General features: G+C 37.5%; 1 protein-coding gene across 1 annotated transcript in view; it reads left to right on the top strand.

Moving 5' to 3' along the window:
* CTPS2 (CTP synthase 2) overlaps positions 1-18563 on the top strand; it is a 70609-nt gene that overhangs the window by 39815 nt on the left and 12231 nt on the right. The window contains exons 12-14 of the mRNA XM_035334154.1: positions 11947-12043; positions 14233-14288; positions 15973-16069. Coding sequence (XP_035190045.1) covers positions 11947-12043; positions 14233-14288; positions 15973-16069 — 250 coding nt within the window. The remainder of the gene's footprint in view (positions 1-11946; positions 12044-14232; positions 14289-15972; positions 16070-18563) is intronic.

Below are 18563 nucleotides of genomic sequence, written 5' to 3' on the forward strand. Positions count from 1 at the left end.
TCCATTGGGATTATCATTTGGCCTGGCTAATTACAGACAGCCTGCATAGGGTTTGGAGATTAACTTGCCATGAAACTGTTAGCATTGGTCTTCACTGATGAAAAGGAAGCCCAACAGTTGCCCAAGAGCCTGGCAAAAATACGAAAACCTCAGTATTGCTCAATCTGTAAACTGAAAAATAAGTTTTGACAAATCACAGCAGACATGCTGTGTCTGCAAATAACAGATCAGCAACCATTGCTTTCTTGCACAGCTTGACTCTGTGCAAAACTTTTTTTTTTTTTCCTTGTGGCAAAAAAAAAGTATTCGAAACTTTCTCAGTATAATCCATTTTAAATAATCAGATAAACCTTCTTGCAAAGCTTGTGTTCTTTTCCTGTAAGTGATGGTAACAAAAACAGTATGAATTCTGCAAGATGAAATAAATCAATGTTTTTGAAATTTATTATCATTAGCCCCATTATGTGTTGGATATATTTACATTAACACCTTCTCAGCTAACTTACCTGCTTTTTCTGTGTGTGGCCTGAGCTGGATCTTAAGTGACAAGACAAATTTAATCATCTCTGTCTTTTGGGGGCGTTAGAAAGCCAGCACTTAAGCAAGCAACTGAAACAGATTCTAGAAGTTCTTTCATTAGGGACTTGATTTAATTTCTTTTTCATTCCACCATGTCCTTGTCAACTCAGCAAATCCTGAAGTTTGAGTGGCAAGTGACACTGAGAAGACACTTATTTGAGATTAAAAAAAAATTAAAAGGGAAGAACCCTGCTTTCCTTTTAGAGCCAAGAATGAACTGATGAATATATTTGTGAACTGTTAAGAGGCTCGCCTGGGAATCTGTTGGTTTTTACAGTAGGGAGATATCAGTAGTGGCCTTGTTTCTAAAATGTAGGAATAAGATTAAGTATCTCAGAAGTGCTGGTTTCTGCTTCTACTAGGTTAAACAAGTCACTTAATCTCTCTTATTTTTTTCATATACTGAAGAGATAATGAAACATCCTTGTCTTTGTGAAGTGGCTTGATGCCTACAAAAGAGATGTTTTACGCAGCAGCTGAGAACTTCCATCACTTTTGTAACAGCTTTGCAGACATCTGGGAGTGAGAACTGGAACTGAACATATGCCAAAGGGTGCAAGGGGAAGAAAAAAATTGAGGAATTCAAGTCAGTTACATAGTTTTATTGGAGGGTGGATTTAATGAGATGTGAGTGGTCTATTCATTATGTTTGTAACTATATAATTTTAATTAATAAGAACAACAACAAAAAACTATTAGCCAAGGTTTTCCTTTTAATAAATACCTACCCTTCCCTCCTCCCCAGTAAATTTTTCTGCTGAAAGTGAGGTAGAAGGAGACAAGAAGGTTACCCAGAAGGGAAGACTTAATTCTGTACATATTTGCCTGCCGTCCTTGACTTGTATGTGGTAATAAGATAATGTGCAGTAAGGTAGCGAACAACAGAACTCTACTCACAGTGGTTTCCATAGCGGCTCATTGTAGACCTATGCATTTTAACTTAACATTTTTCATGTGCTCTCTGACTTTTCATTCTGCCATCATAGACACAAGCTATTAGAGGTGCAGGTGAAGGATAAAAATGATTTTCATATGGGCACCATTAAATGCAGGATTGCTTTGATGTGAGAGGTTTAGCAGCTCTGTGTTCCTTTGTATGTGAGTTACCCGCTGTACTGGCTGCACCTTGTGTCCCGTCCTGTGCCAGCTGGTGACACAGCCTGCAGCTTCTGCTGTGTGGCAATACTGGCGTTCTTTTGCTGGTTGCTTCGTAAACATTTTTTGCGTAGTTTTTGAGGGGACTGTTGCATTATCTGCTGCAGTGATCTGTAGCCTGCCACCCACACTTTTCACAGAGGGTGTCTGAATTATTTTGGGTGTGTTCACCTGATGTCATGCTAATTAAATACCTGCTTGATTTGTGGCAGCGTAAAGGTGATATTACTCTCTAGATGTTACTTTCTTTGAAACAATATAGGTACAATGCTTCCGGTAGGCTTTCACCATGTAGTTGCTAAATGAGAAATGATCTAAAGATCCATTTCTCCTCTCTGGCCTTTTTGCTAAGAGTTCTCCACATGTATGCACACATCCTCTTTGCTTCTTTCTTCCCTTTTTTTCTTGTCTTATTTTCTCATACTTTTCTTATCTGAGGTGGATTTTATTTTTTTGTAGTGTGTTCTATGTTCATCTCTAAAAATGAATATGTAGATTTGTAATTCTTTTGGTTATGCGATCTGTTAGCAAACTAGAAGTGCAGAGGTATGTCTGTACTGTCACGTTAACTCCAGGCTGGAGCCCACAGTCGAATTCAGGCATTCCAGTGGTCCTCACAGGTGCCTTGTGGTGGGAGGAATTGATGGACATTTGAGCTCTCCTGGGGTAGATGGCATAGATGCAACTGGTCAAGCCAGTCGTCTTTTTTAAATGCAGAACTTGACCCCAGATACCTGTGTAGACGCAATTAAAGAAAGCAATATTCCAAGGAATTTTTGTCATTTTATGTTGAGGGCAAGGAAGTTAACATAATAAGAGAAGGCTGACAAGGAGTGCAGAACTACGTTGAGATCTGCACAATGATCTTTATCAGATTTTTGGAGGAGGCAGAACAGACAAGGCAAGACAGGAAGGATCCTGCTCAGAAGGAAGACATAATGGCTTCAGCTTGAAGTAAAAGGGATTTGGATTGTAGGTCATAAATCATCTTCCAGAGTTAAGATTCTTCAAGGCAAGATGATCTTTGGACAGATGAAACTTCTCTGAGTGGAAACAGGAAATAATTAAATGTAATGCAGAGCGTGTGACTTGAAGCATCCCTGAAGTGGCTGGCAGGTGTAATTAAGGTAATTTATCTTTGCTGTGAGGTTAATATATATATCATTCCTTTCAGTTTTCTGAAACTGATGAGATGTGTACAGTTGTTGTATACACAGTAATGAAAATGCCAGGGTACTTTTTTTCTTTTCTGAGATAATCTAACTCACAAAGTTGTATCTTTGAAATGATCTCCTAATGCTCTCTTCTTCTTTTGGTTCTATCGTAGTTCACAATATTCTTAGAAAATCTGAGAATTAGAAGTGAGTGTCTTGATTACCTTTATATGAGATGCAGCAGTTGCTTTAGTTCTTCCAGTTCTCCAGCTGGTATGAGAAAGGTTACGGTGTATTTGTGGTAAGGAGGATAACAACTCCTGGAGGTAATCTGCACTGCTGCTCTTCCCTTCATGGCGGGTGGGAAAGAAAATCACGTTACTCATTGCTGGAGAGCTTTCCAGGGGACTAGACGTCTGTTCTATATGACTAATGGTATATCCAGCATTCAGATTGTTCTCTGTAACTTTGGGAGAGTTACAGACATCAGAGACTAGATAGGCCAAGGTACGTGTATCGTCTCAGGCATCCCGTGGAAGACAGGAATAGGAGTAGATAAAATTGCAGTGACTGTTCCAGAGGCTTTCTGCCAAAAAATTCCCTGTCTATTCTGCTATTAGTCCATAAGATTATCACTATTAGAATCTCTCAGATTGGTAAATTAAGTAAATGGGAAATTGGTAAATTAAGTAAATGGCTGCCCCATTACCACTAGGTAATGGGGCAGCCAACTTCAGTTCCATAAGCTCTTTCATTTTGTGTGGTTTTATTATGAGCAGCAGAATGTTACTGGGTGGAGGCATGACTTGTAAACAATGACTTTCACTTTATTTTAAAAATAAACTAAAATAGAAGCTTCCAAAGAAGAATATATAATACTCCAATATCTGCATAGTAGATATGAATTGCTGTTTAAACAGGAAAGTGATCCTGCTTGCCTTCCGAAAGAAGTTGCTGTAGCTTGCATAGTGTTGTTTCTAGTTATGATACTTTGTGAGATTCTATTTCAAAATTTACAAAGAGAAACAAAAGAAAAGAAGAAGGAGATGGAAGATAAGAAGTGTGACTATGCTGTAAATGAGTTTGAGACTTACTCTAGCCTTCATTATCTTCTCTAGAAAGTTATAGCTGAAGTATAAAAGAAGAGTTGAGAAGAGAACAGGCTTGCTCATAGGAACAAATTGCTTCAATTAAAGTTACAGTGGTTGGCTTGAATTGTTTTGTTGTGTGGTTTTGCAGAGTGGACTCAGCTGAGCGCTTGTTAAGCTAATTAGATTTGTCACAGGATTTTGGCACTAGGACTAGAATAACATTTACTTTCACAATTGTCTGCAGTAGTTCTATATAACTTCAGTGGTGTGTTTATTTATTTTTATTTTTTGGCAACAATGTACAACCTACAAAATACCTTATAGAAGAAGTTTGACGTGTTCACTCAGAAGTGTCTTTAAGTCTTTAAAGCATTTCAGTGTATTTTCTCACTGCATTGCTTTTTATGGAGATCTTGGATTGTGTTTTTTATTTTTTTTGTTTTTTTATTTTTTCTTAAAGTTGCAAATTAAAAGAATAGGGATGTTTTCCTGAGTAAATATATGCTTTTTCATTCTATTCAGCTTATTTTCATAAAACACATACCTACCAGAGACACTAATATAGGTCAGCTAACAGAGAATTCTCTTCTTGATGTTGCAATGTCAGGTTTTAAATTCTAGTGTCTGTTTCAAAAGGTGATCAACCAGTAGTGCTCATGGTCTGCTACTGATATTCGGGCATGGTATGAAGCCTAATAACTTCATTGGAAAGAATGACATTGGACTGGTTCCTATATATCTCTGGCACAGAAATCTCTACGGACCTAGAATCCTTTTATTTTTCTCTTACATTCATTTACTCCGAAGTTTTAAATGAGGCATTTCTTAAGGCAGTGTTAAGCAATGCAATAGTATGTGTTTTTTTTCCTCTTCAGTTTAAAACTTCAGTTTATTGATATCTTAAATAAAGCTAATTGGTGAATTCATTTTAAACTTCAGAAGTTAAACTTGGGCAAGCATATTTTGTCAGATAAAGAAAAATGATTTATCAGACCGAAACACAGACAGGATAAAGTTGCTTCTTTTAAAACAGAAGCTAAACCATAAAAAATCCAGATGTGTTTATGTTTGTATTCCTATAACTGAAATGGATTTCAGCCTCTGGATGGTGTTTGCCCTTTTACTTTCATCTGGGAGTAGAGCTCTTGCATGAAAACTTCGTCTTTTTCAGTATTGAAGAACCAATACCTCTTTTTTTTTTTTTCCATTTAAATAGCTATCCTTTCAGTAGGATGTTTTTCCATCACCAATAAATGTAATAATTAGTCCACAGATGTATTTATTTTCTATTGCAATAACTGTTTTATTTTAGCATGTGTACATAATTTCAGCACATCTGTGGCAAATGTTCCTCCCTGACGGTTTTGGCAGGCCTGAAAAAGGAAACAAATGGCTGTGGCAAGATGGCTCAAAAGAAACTTTTGAACTGATCCAGGACTTTTCTAGGGATTTGTTCTCCTCTCAAAAGTTAGCAGGGAAGTTTTATACAATGGCAAAAGTACCTTCCAAGCATAATGAAAACTAAAGTAGGGCAATCTACAAATTTCTGCTTGCCGAACACTCTTTTTCTAAAAGAAATGGCTCTGTTCCTGGACCTTGATCATCGATTACGAAATTAACCACTGGGCAGGTCTGGAACATAGACAGGATATCGGGGTGATGTGTGACACCATTCTGTGGTAAGGATTAGAGGTTGTAATCCAGGCAATTTTACTTGCTTGCAAGTCTGGAAGTGTTTGGATTATGCTGGTGAAATGGGATGGAAAACAGTTGCTTGTTCTCCTCGTGTTTCCTAAGGACGTATTTTTTTTTTTTTTTTAATGGTAGATAAATGGAATTTGTTCAAGAAATGCTAGGAGAGTACAGGTCATGCTATTGAGTATGGTCTGGAAGTTGATACTAGAAATTCATCTTGGTGAAGGTCTAGAGGAGTGAGTACCTAAAGTAAGCTATTTTTCCTGTGGCCCAGTGCTTGCTGCTAACAAAGTGATCCTAACTAACACTACCTTGTTAACAAACGAGAAGCAAGTGGAATGGAAGCCTGATCATACAGGATAACTCAGGGTAGAGGAAGTACAGAACATAGTGGATAATAGTGGATAATATGTAGTGCTTTGTCTCTACTAAGGACAATCTCACATCTCCTTGACTACTTTGTATGGCTTAGGCAGTGCACTGCTCTGAGCTGAGTCTTCCATGGCAGTTGCCGGTAAGACAGAATCAGTCTCTCAGTCCGGGACCATAAAATATACTGCTGTTTAACCAGCTTCAGGCTGTGTGTGTGATTATCCCTGTGTCAGCTCCGTGTCTGGAGTGTTTGATGAAGAGAACACAAGACTGGCTCCCTCTCTAGGGTCTTTCTCCTTCTTCAGAATGCTCTCAGAGAGACTTGCTTCTTGACTTCCTTTTTCTGACATATTTCATGTGGATTTAAGTGAATTTGGTAAGAGCAAAATTTAATCTAGCAATTTCAGTTGAAGGTCCTCTTCAAATGCAGTGACAGTTTTGATTGTCGAATAATTTTATGTGGTAGGGAGGGAAGGCTTTCTCCTAGCTGTAGGTATCCTCCTGATCATACCAAAATTACATCAATGAGCATTCGGTCATTAATTGTCATGTGAACTGGACCAGTCCAAAGTCTGAGAACACTCGTCCACTTACAGTTACTCAAGTCTGTAGCAAATCCTGCTCTTCCTGGCATGGCATGACTGGCACTCTGGTATCCTTCTGTAGCCAGCACTGTCTAACCTTTTTCATTTCGTTAACATTAACAATCTGAAAACTTGCATTGGTTAAGTGTTTAAGCTCTGGGACTTGTGGTTGGCGTAACTAGAGAGTTCTGAAATGCTGTTAGGCAATAGCTGTGTAGGCTCTGCATATCAGCATCTCCATTACCTTTCTCAGTTCACTGCACTATAGTAATGAGTGAGTGAGCAATGTTTGAAAAAGCAGTACACCTTTTGTGACTTCTTTCCTGAAGAAAATACTACAAAACATTCTGTACCAGAATTTCTGCTTATTCAGGCAGAATCCATCTTAGAGAATTTTTGGGGATTTAATTAAATAAATACCTTAGGGCAACTATTTAATCCTAAAATAGGAAACAACAAATTTCTGGAAAAGAGGATTGTCCAAACTGGAAAATGGTTGGCAATAACATGCCGCAGGATGGCCACATAGATTTTCAGGATAAAAGGAAACCTTGCAAGCAGAACAATAACTTGGGTAAAGAAGTCATGTAAATTAGTTTCCAAAGTTTAAGAAATTTAAAACAAACATCCCCAACACGGGATGTTTGGATACTGTGCTGTGGTTCTGTGAAGAGGCAGAGGACAGGATTTTTCAAGCTGGTTACTCAGATCTCTGTGTAGCTGCATGAATCAGCTATTGATGATTTCTGCTTTGATCTTATACATGATGGTTGTCATTTTTTTGAAAACAAACATTCCTTCAAAAGTAAACCAGAGCAACAGAGCACTGAGTATTCTGAAACCTTCAAGTACCTTTATGGCAATTAATTGTATCCTAGAGGGCCAAATACTTAAGATAGGTGGGCAGTGGTGGGATTTGCTTGGAACCTGGAGAGCTTTAAGGGGCTAAAGGATTTGGGCAGGTGTGTTCACCTTGCACCTTCTTTTGGTAATTGAAAATGTTAAATCCCTGGCTTTGTATGAATGAAGGAAGAGCGGCTTTACTTGCCAAGTTGGAAGCACCATTCAGCATTGCATCATTTTTTTTTTCCTTAAAAATATATACTATTATTTCTAAAATGCCACTGTATATTTCCCATTTGTAGTGATTAGACCTGCTTGCTGGTGAAGTTACTGTGACCAAAACAGATCAGACTGAATCTAGCAAGTATTGACTAATTCTGCAGAGAAACATTGCAAGAGTTGATAAATGAACGGGTCCTCTAGTTTAGGTTATGTCTTTGGTTTTGTGTTGCTCTTCTTTTTTTTTTTTTTTTTTCTTCAAATCCTTGCTCATCAGGGACTTGCCTTTGTATTCCCTATTCCTGTCACCTTTGCCTCTGCACATCTCTTATGTGCTCATTCTTAGGGCCTCTTTTCAGTGTTCAGTTTATCTTTAGGATCAGGGCTTCTCCTGGTGCTCTGATCAGCACTTACATGAATAGTGATTTTTTTCAGCAATGACATTTGCTTACCAGACAAGAACAGAACAAAAAAGGCAAGAAGTCTAAAAACCCACTTCCAAAAATAACTTACCAAGCAGTTGTTCAAATCAAACAATTCTTTCCCTTTCTTTCCACCCCCCAGCCCTAAACCTTCATGCTCCCTCCCCAAGGGGTAAGCAAGGTAGATGTATTTTTCAAAATGGCATTGCAGGATGTGAATCAAAACAAAGACAGAACTTAATGGTCCTGTGATGGTCCTGTGGTGATTAGTAAAGTGATAAGTGTTGGATTTTCAGAGCCTTGGTTGCTGTATGTTGAGCATCTGAACTTTTCTCATTAGCTTTAATATGTTTTCTAATGACAATTAAACAATTCAAGCAGTAGATTTCTGAAGGAAAATTGTATTTCATGGGTGGTTAAAGTTGCTTTTCATCAGTAGTGTGATTTAATATCCATCAGACTGTTTTATATCTAGAATGTGCTTTGTGTGATGTCAGTGATTTGTTATCTGTTTCATGTTGGCTGTCTGGTGTGTAATATGTGATCTCTGTAAAATCCCTGTAGTGTTAGCAGTTTTCAGAGATTTGAGTAAAAAAGACCTAATTAATGCCTTATCTCTTCCTGTACCATCCCTACTGATGCTTTTTTGTTGCTTATGGTGTCTCTTGCTTGTGGTGCCTCTTGCTCTTTGCTGTTTTCTGCTCTTCAAAGAACTAATGCACGATGACAGCTGATGTATATTCTGTGGAGGGAAGCATAAGAAGATTCTTTGAAGAATCTATTCAGTTATTCAGAGTAACCACCACTTCAAGATTTGTCTTTTATCTGATCAAATAAATTCTGTAAAATATGGCAAAGTTTTCCATAATATGATTTGATTTTTTGATGCTTATTACTATCCTTGGGCTGTAGGGCAGCATTGTTGCTTCTCCGTTGAAAGTTGCTTTCACAGACCATTTTGCAAACTCATGTAATATATAAACATGGAGGGTTGTGCTTTGATAGCTGCTGACATCGAGCAGAACCACAGAACATAACAAAAAGTAAGATCCAGAGTCAGAGTAGCCCTGTGTTACTAATTCAAAAGTAACTTCTTTCCTCACCTGACAACAAAATTAGTATCAGAAGCCTTTTCTCTTACTATGATAAACCTAAAAATCTTGGAGAAGATGAGAGCTGGTTTATAATGTAACAAAACATGCATACAGAGTAAGCTGCGTGATGTTGAAGCTCGGTAGGGCTTTTACATTGGTACAAAATCTGCCATTGATAGAAACAAGATTGAACAGTTGTATAATGCGATATTTCTTCAAATACATCGCAGTTAAGACTTAGCAGACATTAATGCACGTTTTAGGGTTGGATCCTCTTCTGATTATGTGACCCTCACCACAGATGCATGAAACTTATATTTGACAACTGATGGTTTTGAATCTTCCTGAAGAACACATTTAAACATAGTAAATTAGTGAAATTTTCTATGGCCTGCATAGACAGGTCCACTTATTGGAACCAGTGTTTTAATTAAGCAGTTTGAGTTGAGCAATGTCTTTCAAGAAGTTATCATCTCCCATATTGTATCCCCGTAGTTCTGTTCATGGTATTGCTCTCAGAATATTTTGATAGAAGATCATAGGTCAGCAAATAATGAAAGGCAAGAAAATGGTGAAATATAAATTTCTCTGGGGGACATGGGATTACCTCAATATTACCATGATTCAGTTAACAAATTTAAATCAAGACATTCTGATGCAAACTTTTAGGATGAAAAATCTGAAGCTGAGGTTAGGGGGCAGCATTTAGGTGCTTGATACCCTTTTGAGAATGAAGGAATGTCAAATCTTCACTTTAGCCTCCAATTTTTTTCAGTCTTAGTGTTTTTCTCGTCAACTGCAAATGCCCATGAAACAGCCACTAAAGTGGATTTTTTATATTTTTGTGATTGGAAGAGAAGCACGCGATTGAAATATTTGGTAGCTGCTTGGGACCATTTCATCCCCATTTGATGGGAGTCAGGAGTACAAGTTTAAAATTATCTGTAGTGTGGGTATAAGCAAGTAAATAAAATCTCCTGGAAAACTTGTGTGTGGTTTCAGAGGGCCAGAGTATTTGACATATACACACAGTTCATTGTAAACAATCTAACTGCTTCTGTTTTGTGCCCTGTTTTTTTTTTTTTTTTTTTTTTTTTTTTTTTTTGTGTCTACTATTGCAGAAAAGAAGTGAAAGTAAGTGGAAGGAAATAAACAAGACAGTCTTGTCATTTTTAAAGCAGCATGGATTTAATGAATGATTTTATTTTGAGTATTTCTTGAGTTTGTTCTTTTTTTTTATTTATTTTAAAGCTGCACAGTCCTCACCTTTGGGTTTTTGGGAAGTAATTAGAGGATTTGTAATATCCTACTGGTTTGATCACAGCTTCTGCTCATGACATTTTATAATGAGTATATAGTTTATAAATAACATTTTGAAGGTATAAGGTTATACAGAGATAATTGCACAGCTGAAATGCATTGGCACAAGGCCAAAGGCTAAGCACTTTCCACCATCCCTTGTAAATTGAATAACTTCACTTTATGAAGTGTATCATCAGAAATTGTTTTCATTACACCCAGAGGGCAAATTAAGGTTAATAAAAATCCACTTCCAGATTACCCAGATGTGTGAATATTTGTATTTTTAGAACCTTTCCTTGTCAATCATATTTCTCACTGAGTATGTATATGCAAATACAGGCATGTAGGTCATAGTTTCAGCTCGTTTCTACTATTCTGAATGGTTTTACCTCTGTGAGACAGACTTTCTCTAAAGACAGGTGTGAGACCCATCAGGATTATTCAGACTGAGTAAAACTAAACACTATCCTTCCCTTAAGCTGTTCTTCCTCACACCCACTGAATTCCATTGTCTTGGATTTCATTTAACCCATGAAGCAGCCGTTTGACCTATCTGCTTCAGTCCACAAAACCATTGTTTGCATATCCTCTTTTTTAAATGTTAAATAGCATGTTCTTCATGTGAGGCAACCCAGTATTCTGTGGATGCTTAGGCCATCTGAGAAACAGAATCACAGCATGGCTGAGGCTGGCAGGGCCCTCTAGGCTCACCTGCTCCAAGCCCTGCCCAAGTAGGGACACCCAGTGCAGGCTGCCCAGGCCCAGGCGGCTTTTGGAGATCTCCAAGGAGGAGACCCCACAGCCTCTCTGGGCATCGTCTGCCAGGGCTCCTCACCTGCACAGCACAGAAGTGCTGCCTGGTGCTCAGAGGGAGCCTCCTGTGCTCCAGTTTGTGCCCAGTGCCTCTTGTCCTGGCACTGGGAACCACTGAAAAGAAATGCTTTTACAAAAGTGATTTAGGAGGGATGTTTCATCAGTTTTCTCCCTGTGATAAATCAGTTATGCATATAATCTGAAATAGCACACATGTAGAAGTCATCTCTTTTAGTACCCTGCTTTAACAATGTTATAGTCATGTTACAAGTTTTGTCTTCTGTTCATCCTGCTTCCCTGTGCCCTCCCCTTCTCAAAAAAAAAAAAAAAGAAAAAAAGAAAAAGAGAACTTCCCCTGTCTTATCAAGACAGCTGTTTCTGCCTCTTAGTGTAAGAAAGAATATTGTATATAATTAACAGTATAAGGAAAAGGATAAGGAAGGGGCTAGTATACAGTAATACTGAGAATAAAGCATTAGGAAAACCAGAGAAATTCTAACTGGAACTTATTGGAAGAAAACTCAATGATGTTACAATTTATGAATCTATGCAGTCTTTTATGTGATTGTTGCATTTTCTTTCTTTGTTGGACAAAACAGTGTTTAAACAATTTTTCTCTAAAGGTCATTGACATGCCAGAACACAATCCTGGAGATATGGGTGGAACCATGAGACTAGGGAAGAGGAGGACCGTTTTCAAAACACAAAATTCTATTTTAAGTAAGTTATATTTTTGCTCTTATCACTTTGCCTTTTGGATAGGAACTCTGTAACATGGCAAAGCAGAAATACCAAAGTACATTTTGTTAAAGGGTTACAACCTCAAGCAAGTGGTTGGGTGGCAACTTCCTTGAGCTCATACACTCTGATTCTGTTTCCACTACGTTTACCCTGGATCAGAATGAAAAGCTGAGAAATGAGACAAATCTGGAAGTTTCAGTGAAAAGCTGAATTAGGACCCTGCATTTTACACTGCTTTGAATAAGCAACGAGGAAACTGTTGAGATACCTGAAATGCACTTTATGGTTAATTCACTACTGGGGGGAAGATCAAAATGCAAGGATTTACTAAGAATATGTATCTTCTAGTTTCCTTCCTATTTTCTTTGAGTTGATAGGACATGCAAATGATGCATTACCTCCAGTGCGAGCCAGGGCTTCTTGTTCTACCCCTTCACCTTTGTGGCAGAACTAATCCAAATTCCTACACATGCTCTCCTCAGACCTAAACATTGCTAATCATTCCCTAGAATCACCAGTACATCTCAGCTTTAGATATCATCTGGCTTCACCATATAAGTCCTCATCTTATCTTGACAATGTTCTAGTTTGTTTCCTAATTATAGCCTGGCTTTGCTTAACTCCAGTCTCTGATACAGCATCCCTCTAGGCCTAGCCCAGCCCTGGAAACAGTCTTGTTTTGGGAGAGCAAATTATTTGTTGTAGGAAAATAAGATAATTTTCTGTAACAAGATGCTTCAAAAGGCAAAATAGAAGCAATCAGAATATAGAACTAATTGTTCTATTTTAGCTATATGTATTTTAAAATTGCAGTAACATTTAGGTCACTTACTAACAAGTCTGTTATACAGTAGTAATATAAGTGATATTAAAAATGTGTAAAATAGAGTTTCTTGTTCATAAATAAATCTGGGCATATTTCCTGTATTGCCCTGCTCAGATATTGGTCAAAGCTATTACTAAATTTAGCTTTGAACTTATGGAAAGTATCCTGCGATTTAAAAATTATGTCTACTTCAGCAGGAGACCAAAGCATAATACATATTCACAATTAATGAAAAATCTGTCTTTATAGAGAATATCTGTGCTAGTGAGCTGACTGGTCCAGGTGATACTTTGCCTAGGTGTAATATAGATATGCATATCACAAACTGCACTCTTCCCTTTTCACCTTATTTTAGCTTTTCTGTGGCCTCAACACTTCTTGAGAAGTTAAATAAAAATTACAATGTGTTGCTACTCTTGATCAATATTACAAGTTGTTTAAATGACCATACTTGTTGAAGATTTTGAGAAAGCTTTGGTAGTCTGCTCAGGAAGTCTCTCTCATTCTTGTTTCTAATGCTTTATACCTTGAGCGGAACTACTGTTTTTGAAAAAGTGTCTCCTTAGAATTAATTCATATGCTGCTTTTTGCAAATTTGCAGTATTATTGCTTTACAAAGTATTGGAGATCTTTTTGGCAGTCCAGTTCTTGTCCTAACCCCCTAGACAGTGAGACAGTACTCCTAATGATGCTAGAATAAATTAAAGTGGAGCTCGGGCCATGGCTGTGATAGAGATGATTAAATGCTGGTTTACTACATATCTTAAACTTATTCCTTGTCAGTTTTCAATGTAGAGCATTCCAGATTAGGCTCAGAGGGCTGCAAGAGGCATTTGGTTAGAGAGATCGGGAAAACAGAGAGAAAAATAACATTCAGTTTGTCACTGGAGGTATGCCAGCTGCCAGGCATAATCTATTAAAATGGAACAGATGTTAGTAAAAGGCTGTGGTGCTTCTTTCACTGCACATTTTGCATACAAGTGTTGTAAAACCTGCAGGGATTTTATGTTGCTTTTTTCATTCCTTTTTTTTATTATTATTATTATTTTGGGTATTACAGTGTAAATTAGTTTATTCATGGTCTTCACACTCTAAAGTCTATCTAAGCTACTTCTGTTTGAGGAAAGTTGAGTATGAAACCTGAATAAACTCAGGTAACAGTAAATTAAAAGAAACTATAATCACTTAGAAAAACAGGAAGCTGGAGTTAGATGAATAGTGTCCTGTTTTGTGTTTACCATGTGAAAAAAAAAAGTAAGTTTTAAATTACAAGCCATATTTGTAACAACTATTAAAGCAACACATTAGTGTTAATTGCTTTTTTGTGTGTGTGTGTATTCAGGGAAACTTTATGGTGATGAAATGTTTGTAGAGGAGCGACACAGGCATCGATATGAGGTAAGCTCTGCTCATACATTTTGTGCTCTACACGTGAAGCTTAAGCAAATCATGTTTCTCCTGGCAGGCATGATTTCCTTTCAAGCCAATGAGATTTCTTAAATAAACTTAAAAAAAGGTTTACTAATGGTTAGGTAGAGACACTTAAGTTGGAAGGAACCCCTGTGTTTCGGTTCAACTAAATGCTTGGAGCTGAGCCAGCTTTAAAATTAGATCAGGCTTCTCAGGGTTTTGTCCCATTTTCTTTTGAATTTCTCTGGAGAGGGAGATTCCACTATATCTTGTGACAATCCATTCTAATGCTTAACCACTTAGTTTGAACCATTCTTCCATTATGTCTAACAGGAGATCTCTTTGGTCAGTTTGTGTCATTTATCTCTCACTCTTCTGCTGTGAACCTCTGAGCAGAGTCTGTCTCCATCTTCTTTATACTATCCCATTAGATAATTGAAGTCAACAACCCTGAAAGTGGAACAGTATTGCAGAAGTGTTCTTGCAAGCATTCAGTAGAGGGGAGCAGAGCAGTTTACTGTCATAGTAAAACTTTTTGAGAGCGATGTTAGCCACTGACTTGACTTCCTGTGAAGTATTTGAAAGGTACAGGTTTATTATCCTTAAGTAGGTTGCTCCTGGTTTGACTAGGCTTAGATTATGCTCAGGAAGTCCACATTCTTTCACAGTCTAAATGTAAGCAGACTTCAGGCATCTACAACTCAGAGGCTAATTCAGATCACTTGCTTCTTAGCAATCAGCCAGGGGGATGGCTGGATCACATGATCTTGGAGGTCTTTTCCAACCTTAATGATTCTATGATTCTACAGGACTCTAATATAGGTCCACACCTCTGCTATAGGTGCACACTTATGTTTGAGAACATCTGAGCAAAGGTGTCTCTGTATGTTCAAAATTCTATCATCCAAGTAGACAGGCAGTAGCTGGACACCATCTCTGGGATGGTTCAGAAGGCACCTGAATCCATAAGCATCTCTAGAGGGGCCTGAAATATCAAATGTTGCATGTTACAAATTGATTGAGTTGTTAAGTTTCAGCATTAATCATTAAGGTTCAGAGTAACAGCGTTACGTTTCCTTAAAAAGCTGGGAGGAAAATGTGATAGTAATGCTCAAAGTCTGAATATTAATGGAGTGGTTAGAACATCACCAAGGAAATGAAACAGCTCACTCCGGAGCTCCTGTTTGAGGGGTTTTGAACCACAGCTCATGTCATAGACTTCTGAATTGTGTTATTCAAAGAGGAAGTCAATCTTCCCCCCTGCTATGATAGACCATTTCAAAAACGAGGAATGCAAGCTCTTTAGAATCAAGAGGACAGGAAACAAGAGGGACCCTGGCTTTAATCTTTTGTATGTATTTATTGTTAAGTTTTTAAATTATTGATTGGAGGACAGCAAGCAAGAGGGACCCTGGCTTTAATCTTGTGTATGTATTTATTGTTGAGATTTTAAATTACTGGTTCATCTCATATAAAATAAGCGTGCCCATTTTTGAATATTTCTACCAGAGTTGTCAAAACAAGAAAGCAAAAATTCCCAACTCTTTTCCCAGTTCTTTTCATTCTTGTATACATAAGTAAAAGCGCTACAATTAACTACTACATTTTGTTAAACCAAAAAAAATACATAAATAGAACTACAATTTTATTATTATTATTTTCAATATTTTAGGTGAACCCTGAACTGACTCACAGCTTTGAAGAGAAAGGTTTGAAATTTGTTGGCCATGATACAGAAGGGAACAGAATGGAAATTATTGAATTGGAGAGTAAGTGTCTCACTTGTCTGTAGTACTTTCTGCATTTATTAAAACTATGTAAACTATAGGTAGCTAAATTGGATGTAGACCAACACATAGCTGTCATAACAGTCAGGGTCATATTAGGGAGTGCTGTTGACTCCACTTGTGTATTACAGGAGGTGAAGATTCAGAGGATTTTATCAGCCAGTCTTATACTTCTTCTCAAGGACTGTGCATGTATCAGATTATCAGGGAGACACTTACTCCTTTTCCAAAAGGTCATAATTCTAGCTGAGGGGCATTTGGCTATGTGGAATCATAGAACAATTTGGGAGGTTGTCTAGTTCAACCCTCTGTTCAATACAGGGCTACCCTCAAATACGGATGAGGTTGCCAAGAGCAATATCCAGTCAAGTTTTGACTGTCTCCAAGTTGGTTACTGGTTGGACTTCAAACCACTCACCACTATTCTTTGAACCCAGTCTAGCCATTTTTAACACATTTTGTAGTCTACCCATTCCATCTGTAGCTCCCATCTTGGGTGCTAGGAAACCGTATCAAAAGCCTTGCTAAAGTCAGAATTAAGGAAAGCTACTGCTCTCCCCTGATCCAAAGACTGATTATTCCTAGTTGCTTTACTGTCCTTTATGCATCTGAAAATGGCTTTATTTTGCATTCTTGCCATAAACCAAATTTAGGCTGACTCTCTTTTTCTAGTCATCAGGTACTTCTTACGGTCACCTTGGCCTTTTAAAGTTATAAGCCAGTTTTGCAATGATGTTGGCCCTAAGCCAACCTTTGGATCTTCTCAGTCAGGTTTCAATAACTCATATATATTTAGTTTGCTTGAGTTTATGAAATATGCATACATGCTATATAACCAAAGTATAAAACATCACTGTAAAACTGTGACATCTCCATCCTTGCAGATAGAGACCTTTAAAACTTGACTAGCCAAAGTTGTAAGCAACCTGATTTAGTTCTGAAGTTGAACATGCTTTGAGCAGGAGTTGGGACTAGAGACCCTCCAGGGTATCTTCCAAACTCAGTCAGTTTGTTTCTGATTACCCCTTGTTTAGAATCATAGGAAAAAAAAATATCAAGTATGAATATCATATAGAAAGCAAATTCTTTTCTTTCACAGAAGCTACTCAGATAAATGAGAGTTTGATTCTGTGGAAATCTGGTCGCATTGGACTACTTTACTAAGTAAAGCTTGATGTCTTTTCTAAAGGACAAAAAGGAGCTACAGTGCATATTTTTATTGAACATTTATACAGAGCAGCTCTTAGAAACGGTCCTTTTGGTTTTGCTTGAACCCTTGAGTAACTCCTTGCTGTTAAGTCACTGTTGGTAGGATGAGTACCAGGCATCTGAATATGCTGGCTACCTTACAATATTTTTTTTTCCTTTTCTTAAATGGCCAAAAATACCATTGGTTTAGATAAACTCCATGCACAGAAACAGAAATATATCATGAGAACACATTATCATTCTATATAGAGTGCTATTTCTGACATGATGTTTGTGAGAATTCATTTCATACTCCAAGGTATGTTGAAGAACAATCTTGTGATTTTGAACAAAGGTTTGAATGTAGACATCTACTTATAGTTTCAAGCAGCTGCAGAGTAAAATGAGAGCAGCAGAGAGTAAAATGAGAGCAAAAAATACATAAACTACTAATTGTCATGGTATTCTTTATTTAGTTTGTTCCTAGTAGATGCATGTTTGTTCCTGTTGTGCATATTGGTGACTGGATGGGAGGCTATTTTGTCTGTCCTGCATGAAACAACTTCTATAGAGAGCATCATGAAATAAATCAGGCAGGATTTTTAAATTGCATGTTACTGTGAAAAGAATAAAAGCAGCAGTATAACCTGGAATTATTTCACAATGGGCTGCTAGGAGACTCTGATTACTAAAGAAGAAAAACAATCATCATAGGGAGGAAGCACAGAAATAACGTTATACCAGATAGCTCAGGCAAAGCTGTTAGCAAAATATCCCCACAGGAAATATACGATACTTTGTCATTGTCTTGTTTTACCGCTTTAAAGAACTAAATTGTATAGTAGAGAGAAAGAAGTTATGGATAATTTTAGGATCCCAGGTTCTTTTTAAAGACATAGCAGCAGAGGGAAGTGCAGTATGCTTGTTTATATTTTTTATCTTCAAAGAAGAAAAGCCCTGCTTTCTTGTTATCCCTTACTCTGTACTGCAGAGAAATTCCTTGAGTGTTTGGGATTGTTTTGGAAATTGTCAAACCAGAAGGGGTCTGTGGTTAATTTCAGCCAGTGTCCTGATACTAGAATTGGTTAATGTTAGCTTCTTTAAACTGATATTCAAAGAAGGAGCAGGTGCACAGCATGGAAGAGCATGGAAATAATGTTCTATCCTTACTCTTCCAAAGAAGACAGAAGGGATGCAGAAGCAGCTGTAACAAGATGCTATGACTGGAGAAACAGAAAGCTAAAGATTTAAGAGAAGACAAACCAGCACATCTTGATAAGTGTAGTAA

The sequence above is a fragment of the Oxyura jamaicensis genome, chromosome 1 (genome assembly GCF_011077185.1).
Source record: "Oxyura jamaicensis isolate SHBP4307 breed ruddy duck chromosome 1, BPBGC_Ojam_1.0, whole genome shotgun sequence".
In the NCBI taxonomy this organism is placed as follows: Eukaryota; Metazoa; Chordata; class Aves; order Anseriformes; family Anatidae; genus Oxyura; species Oxyura jamaicensis.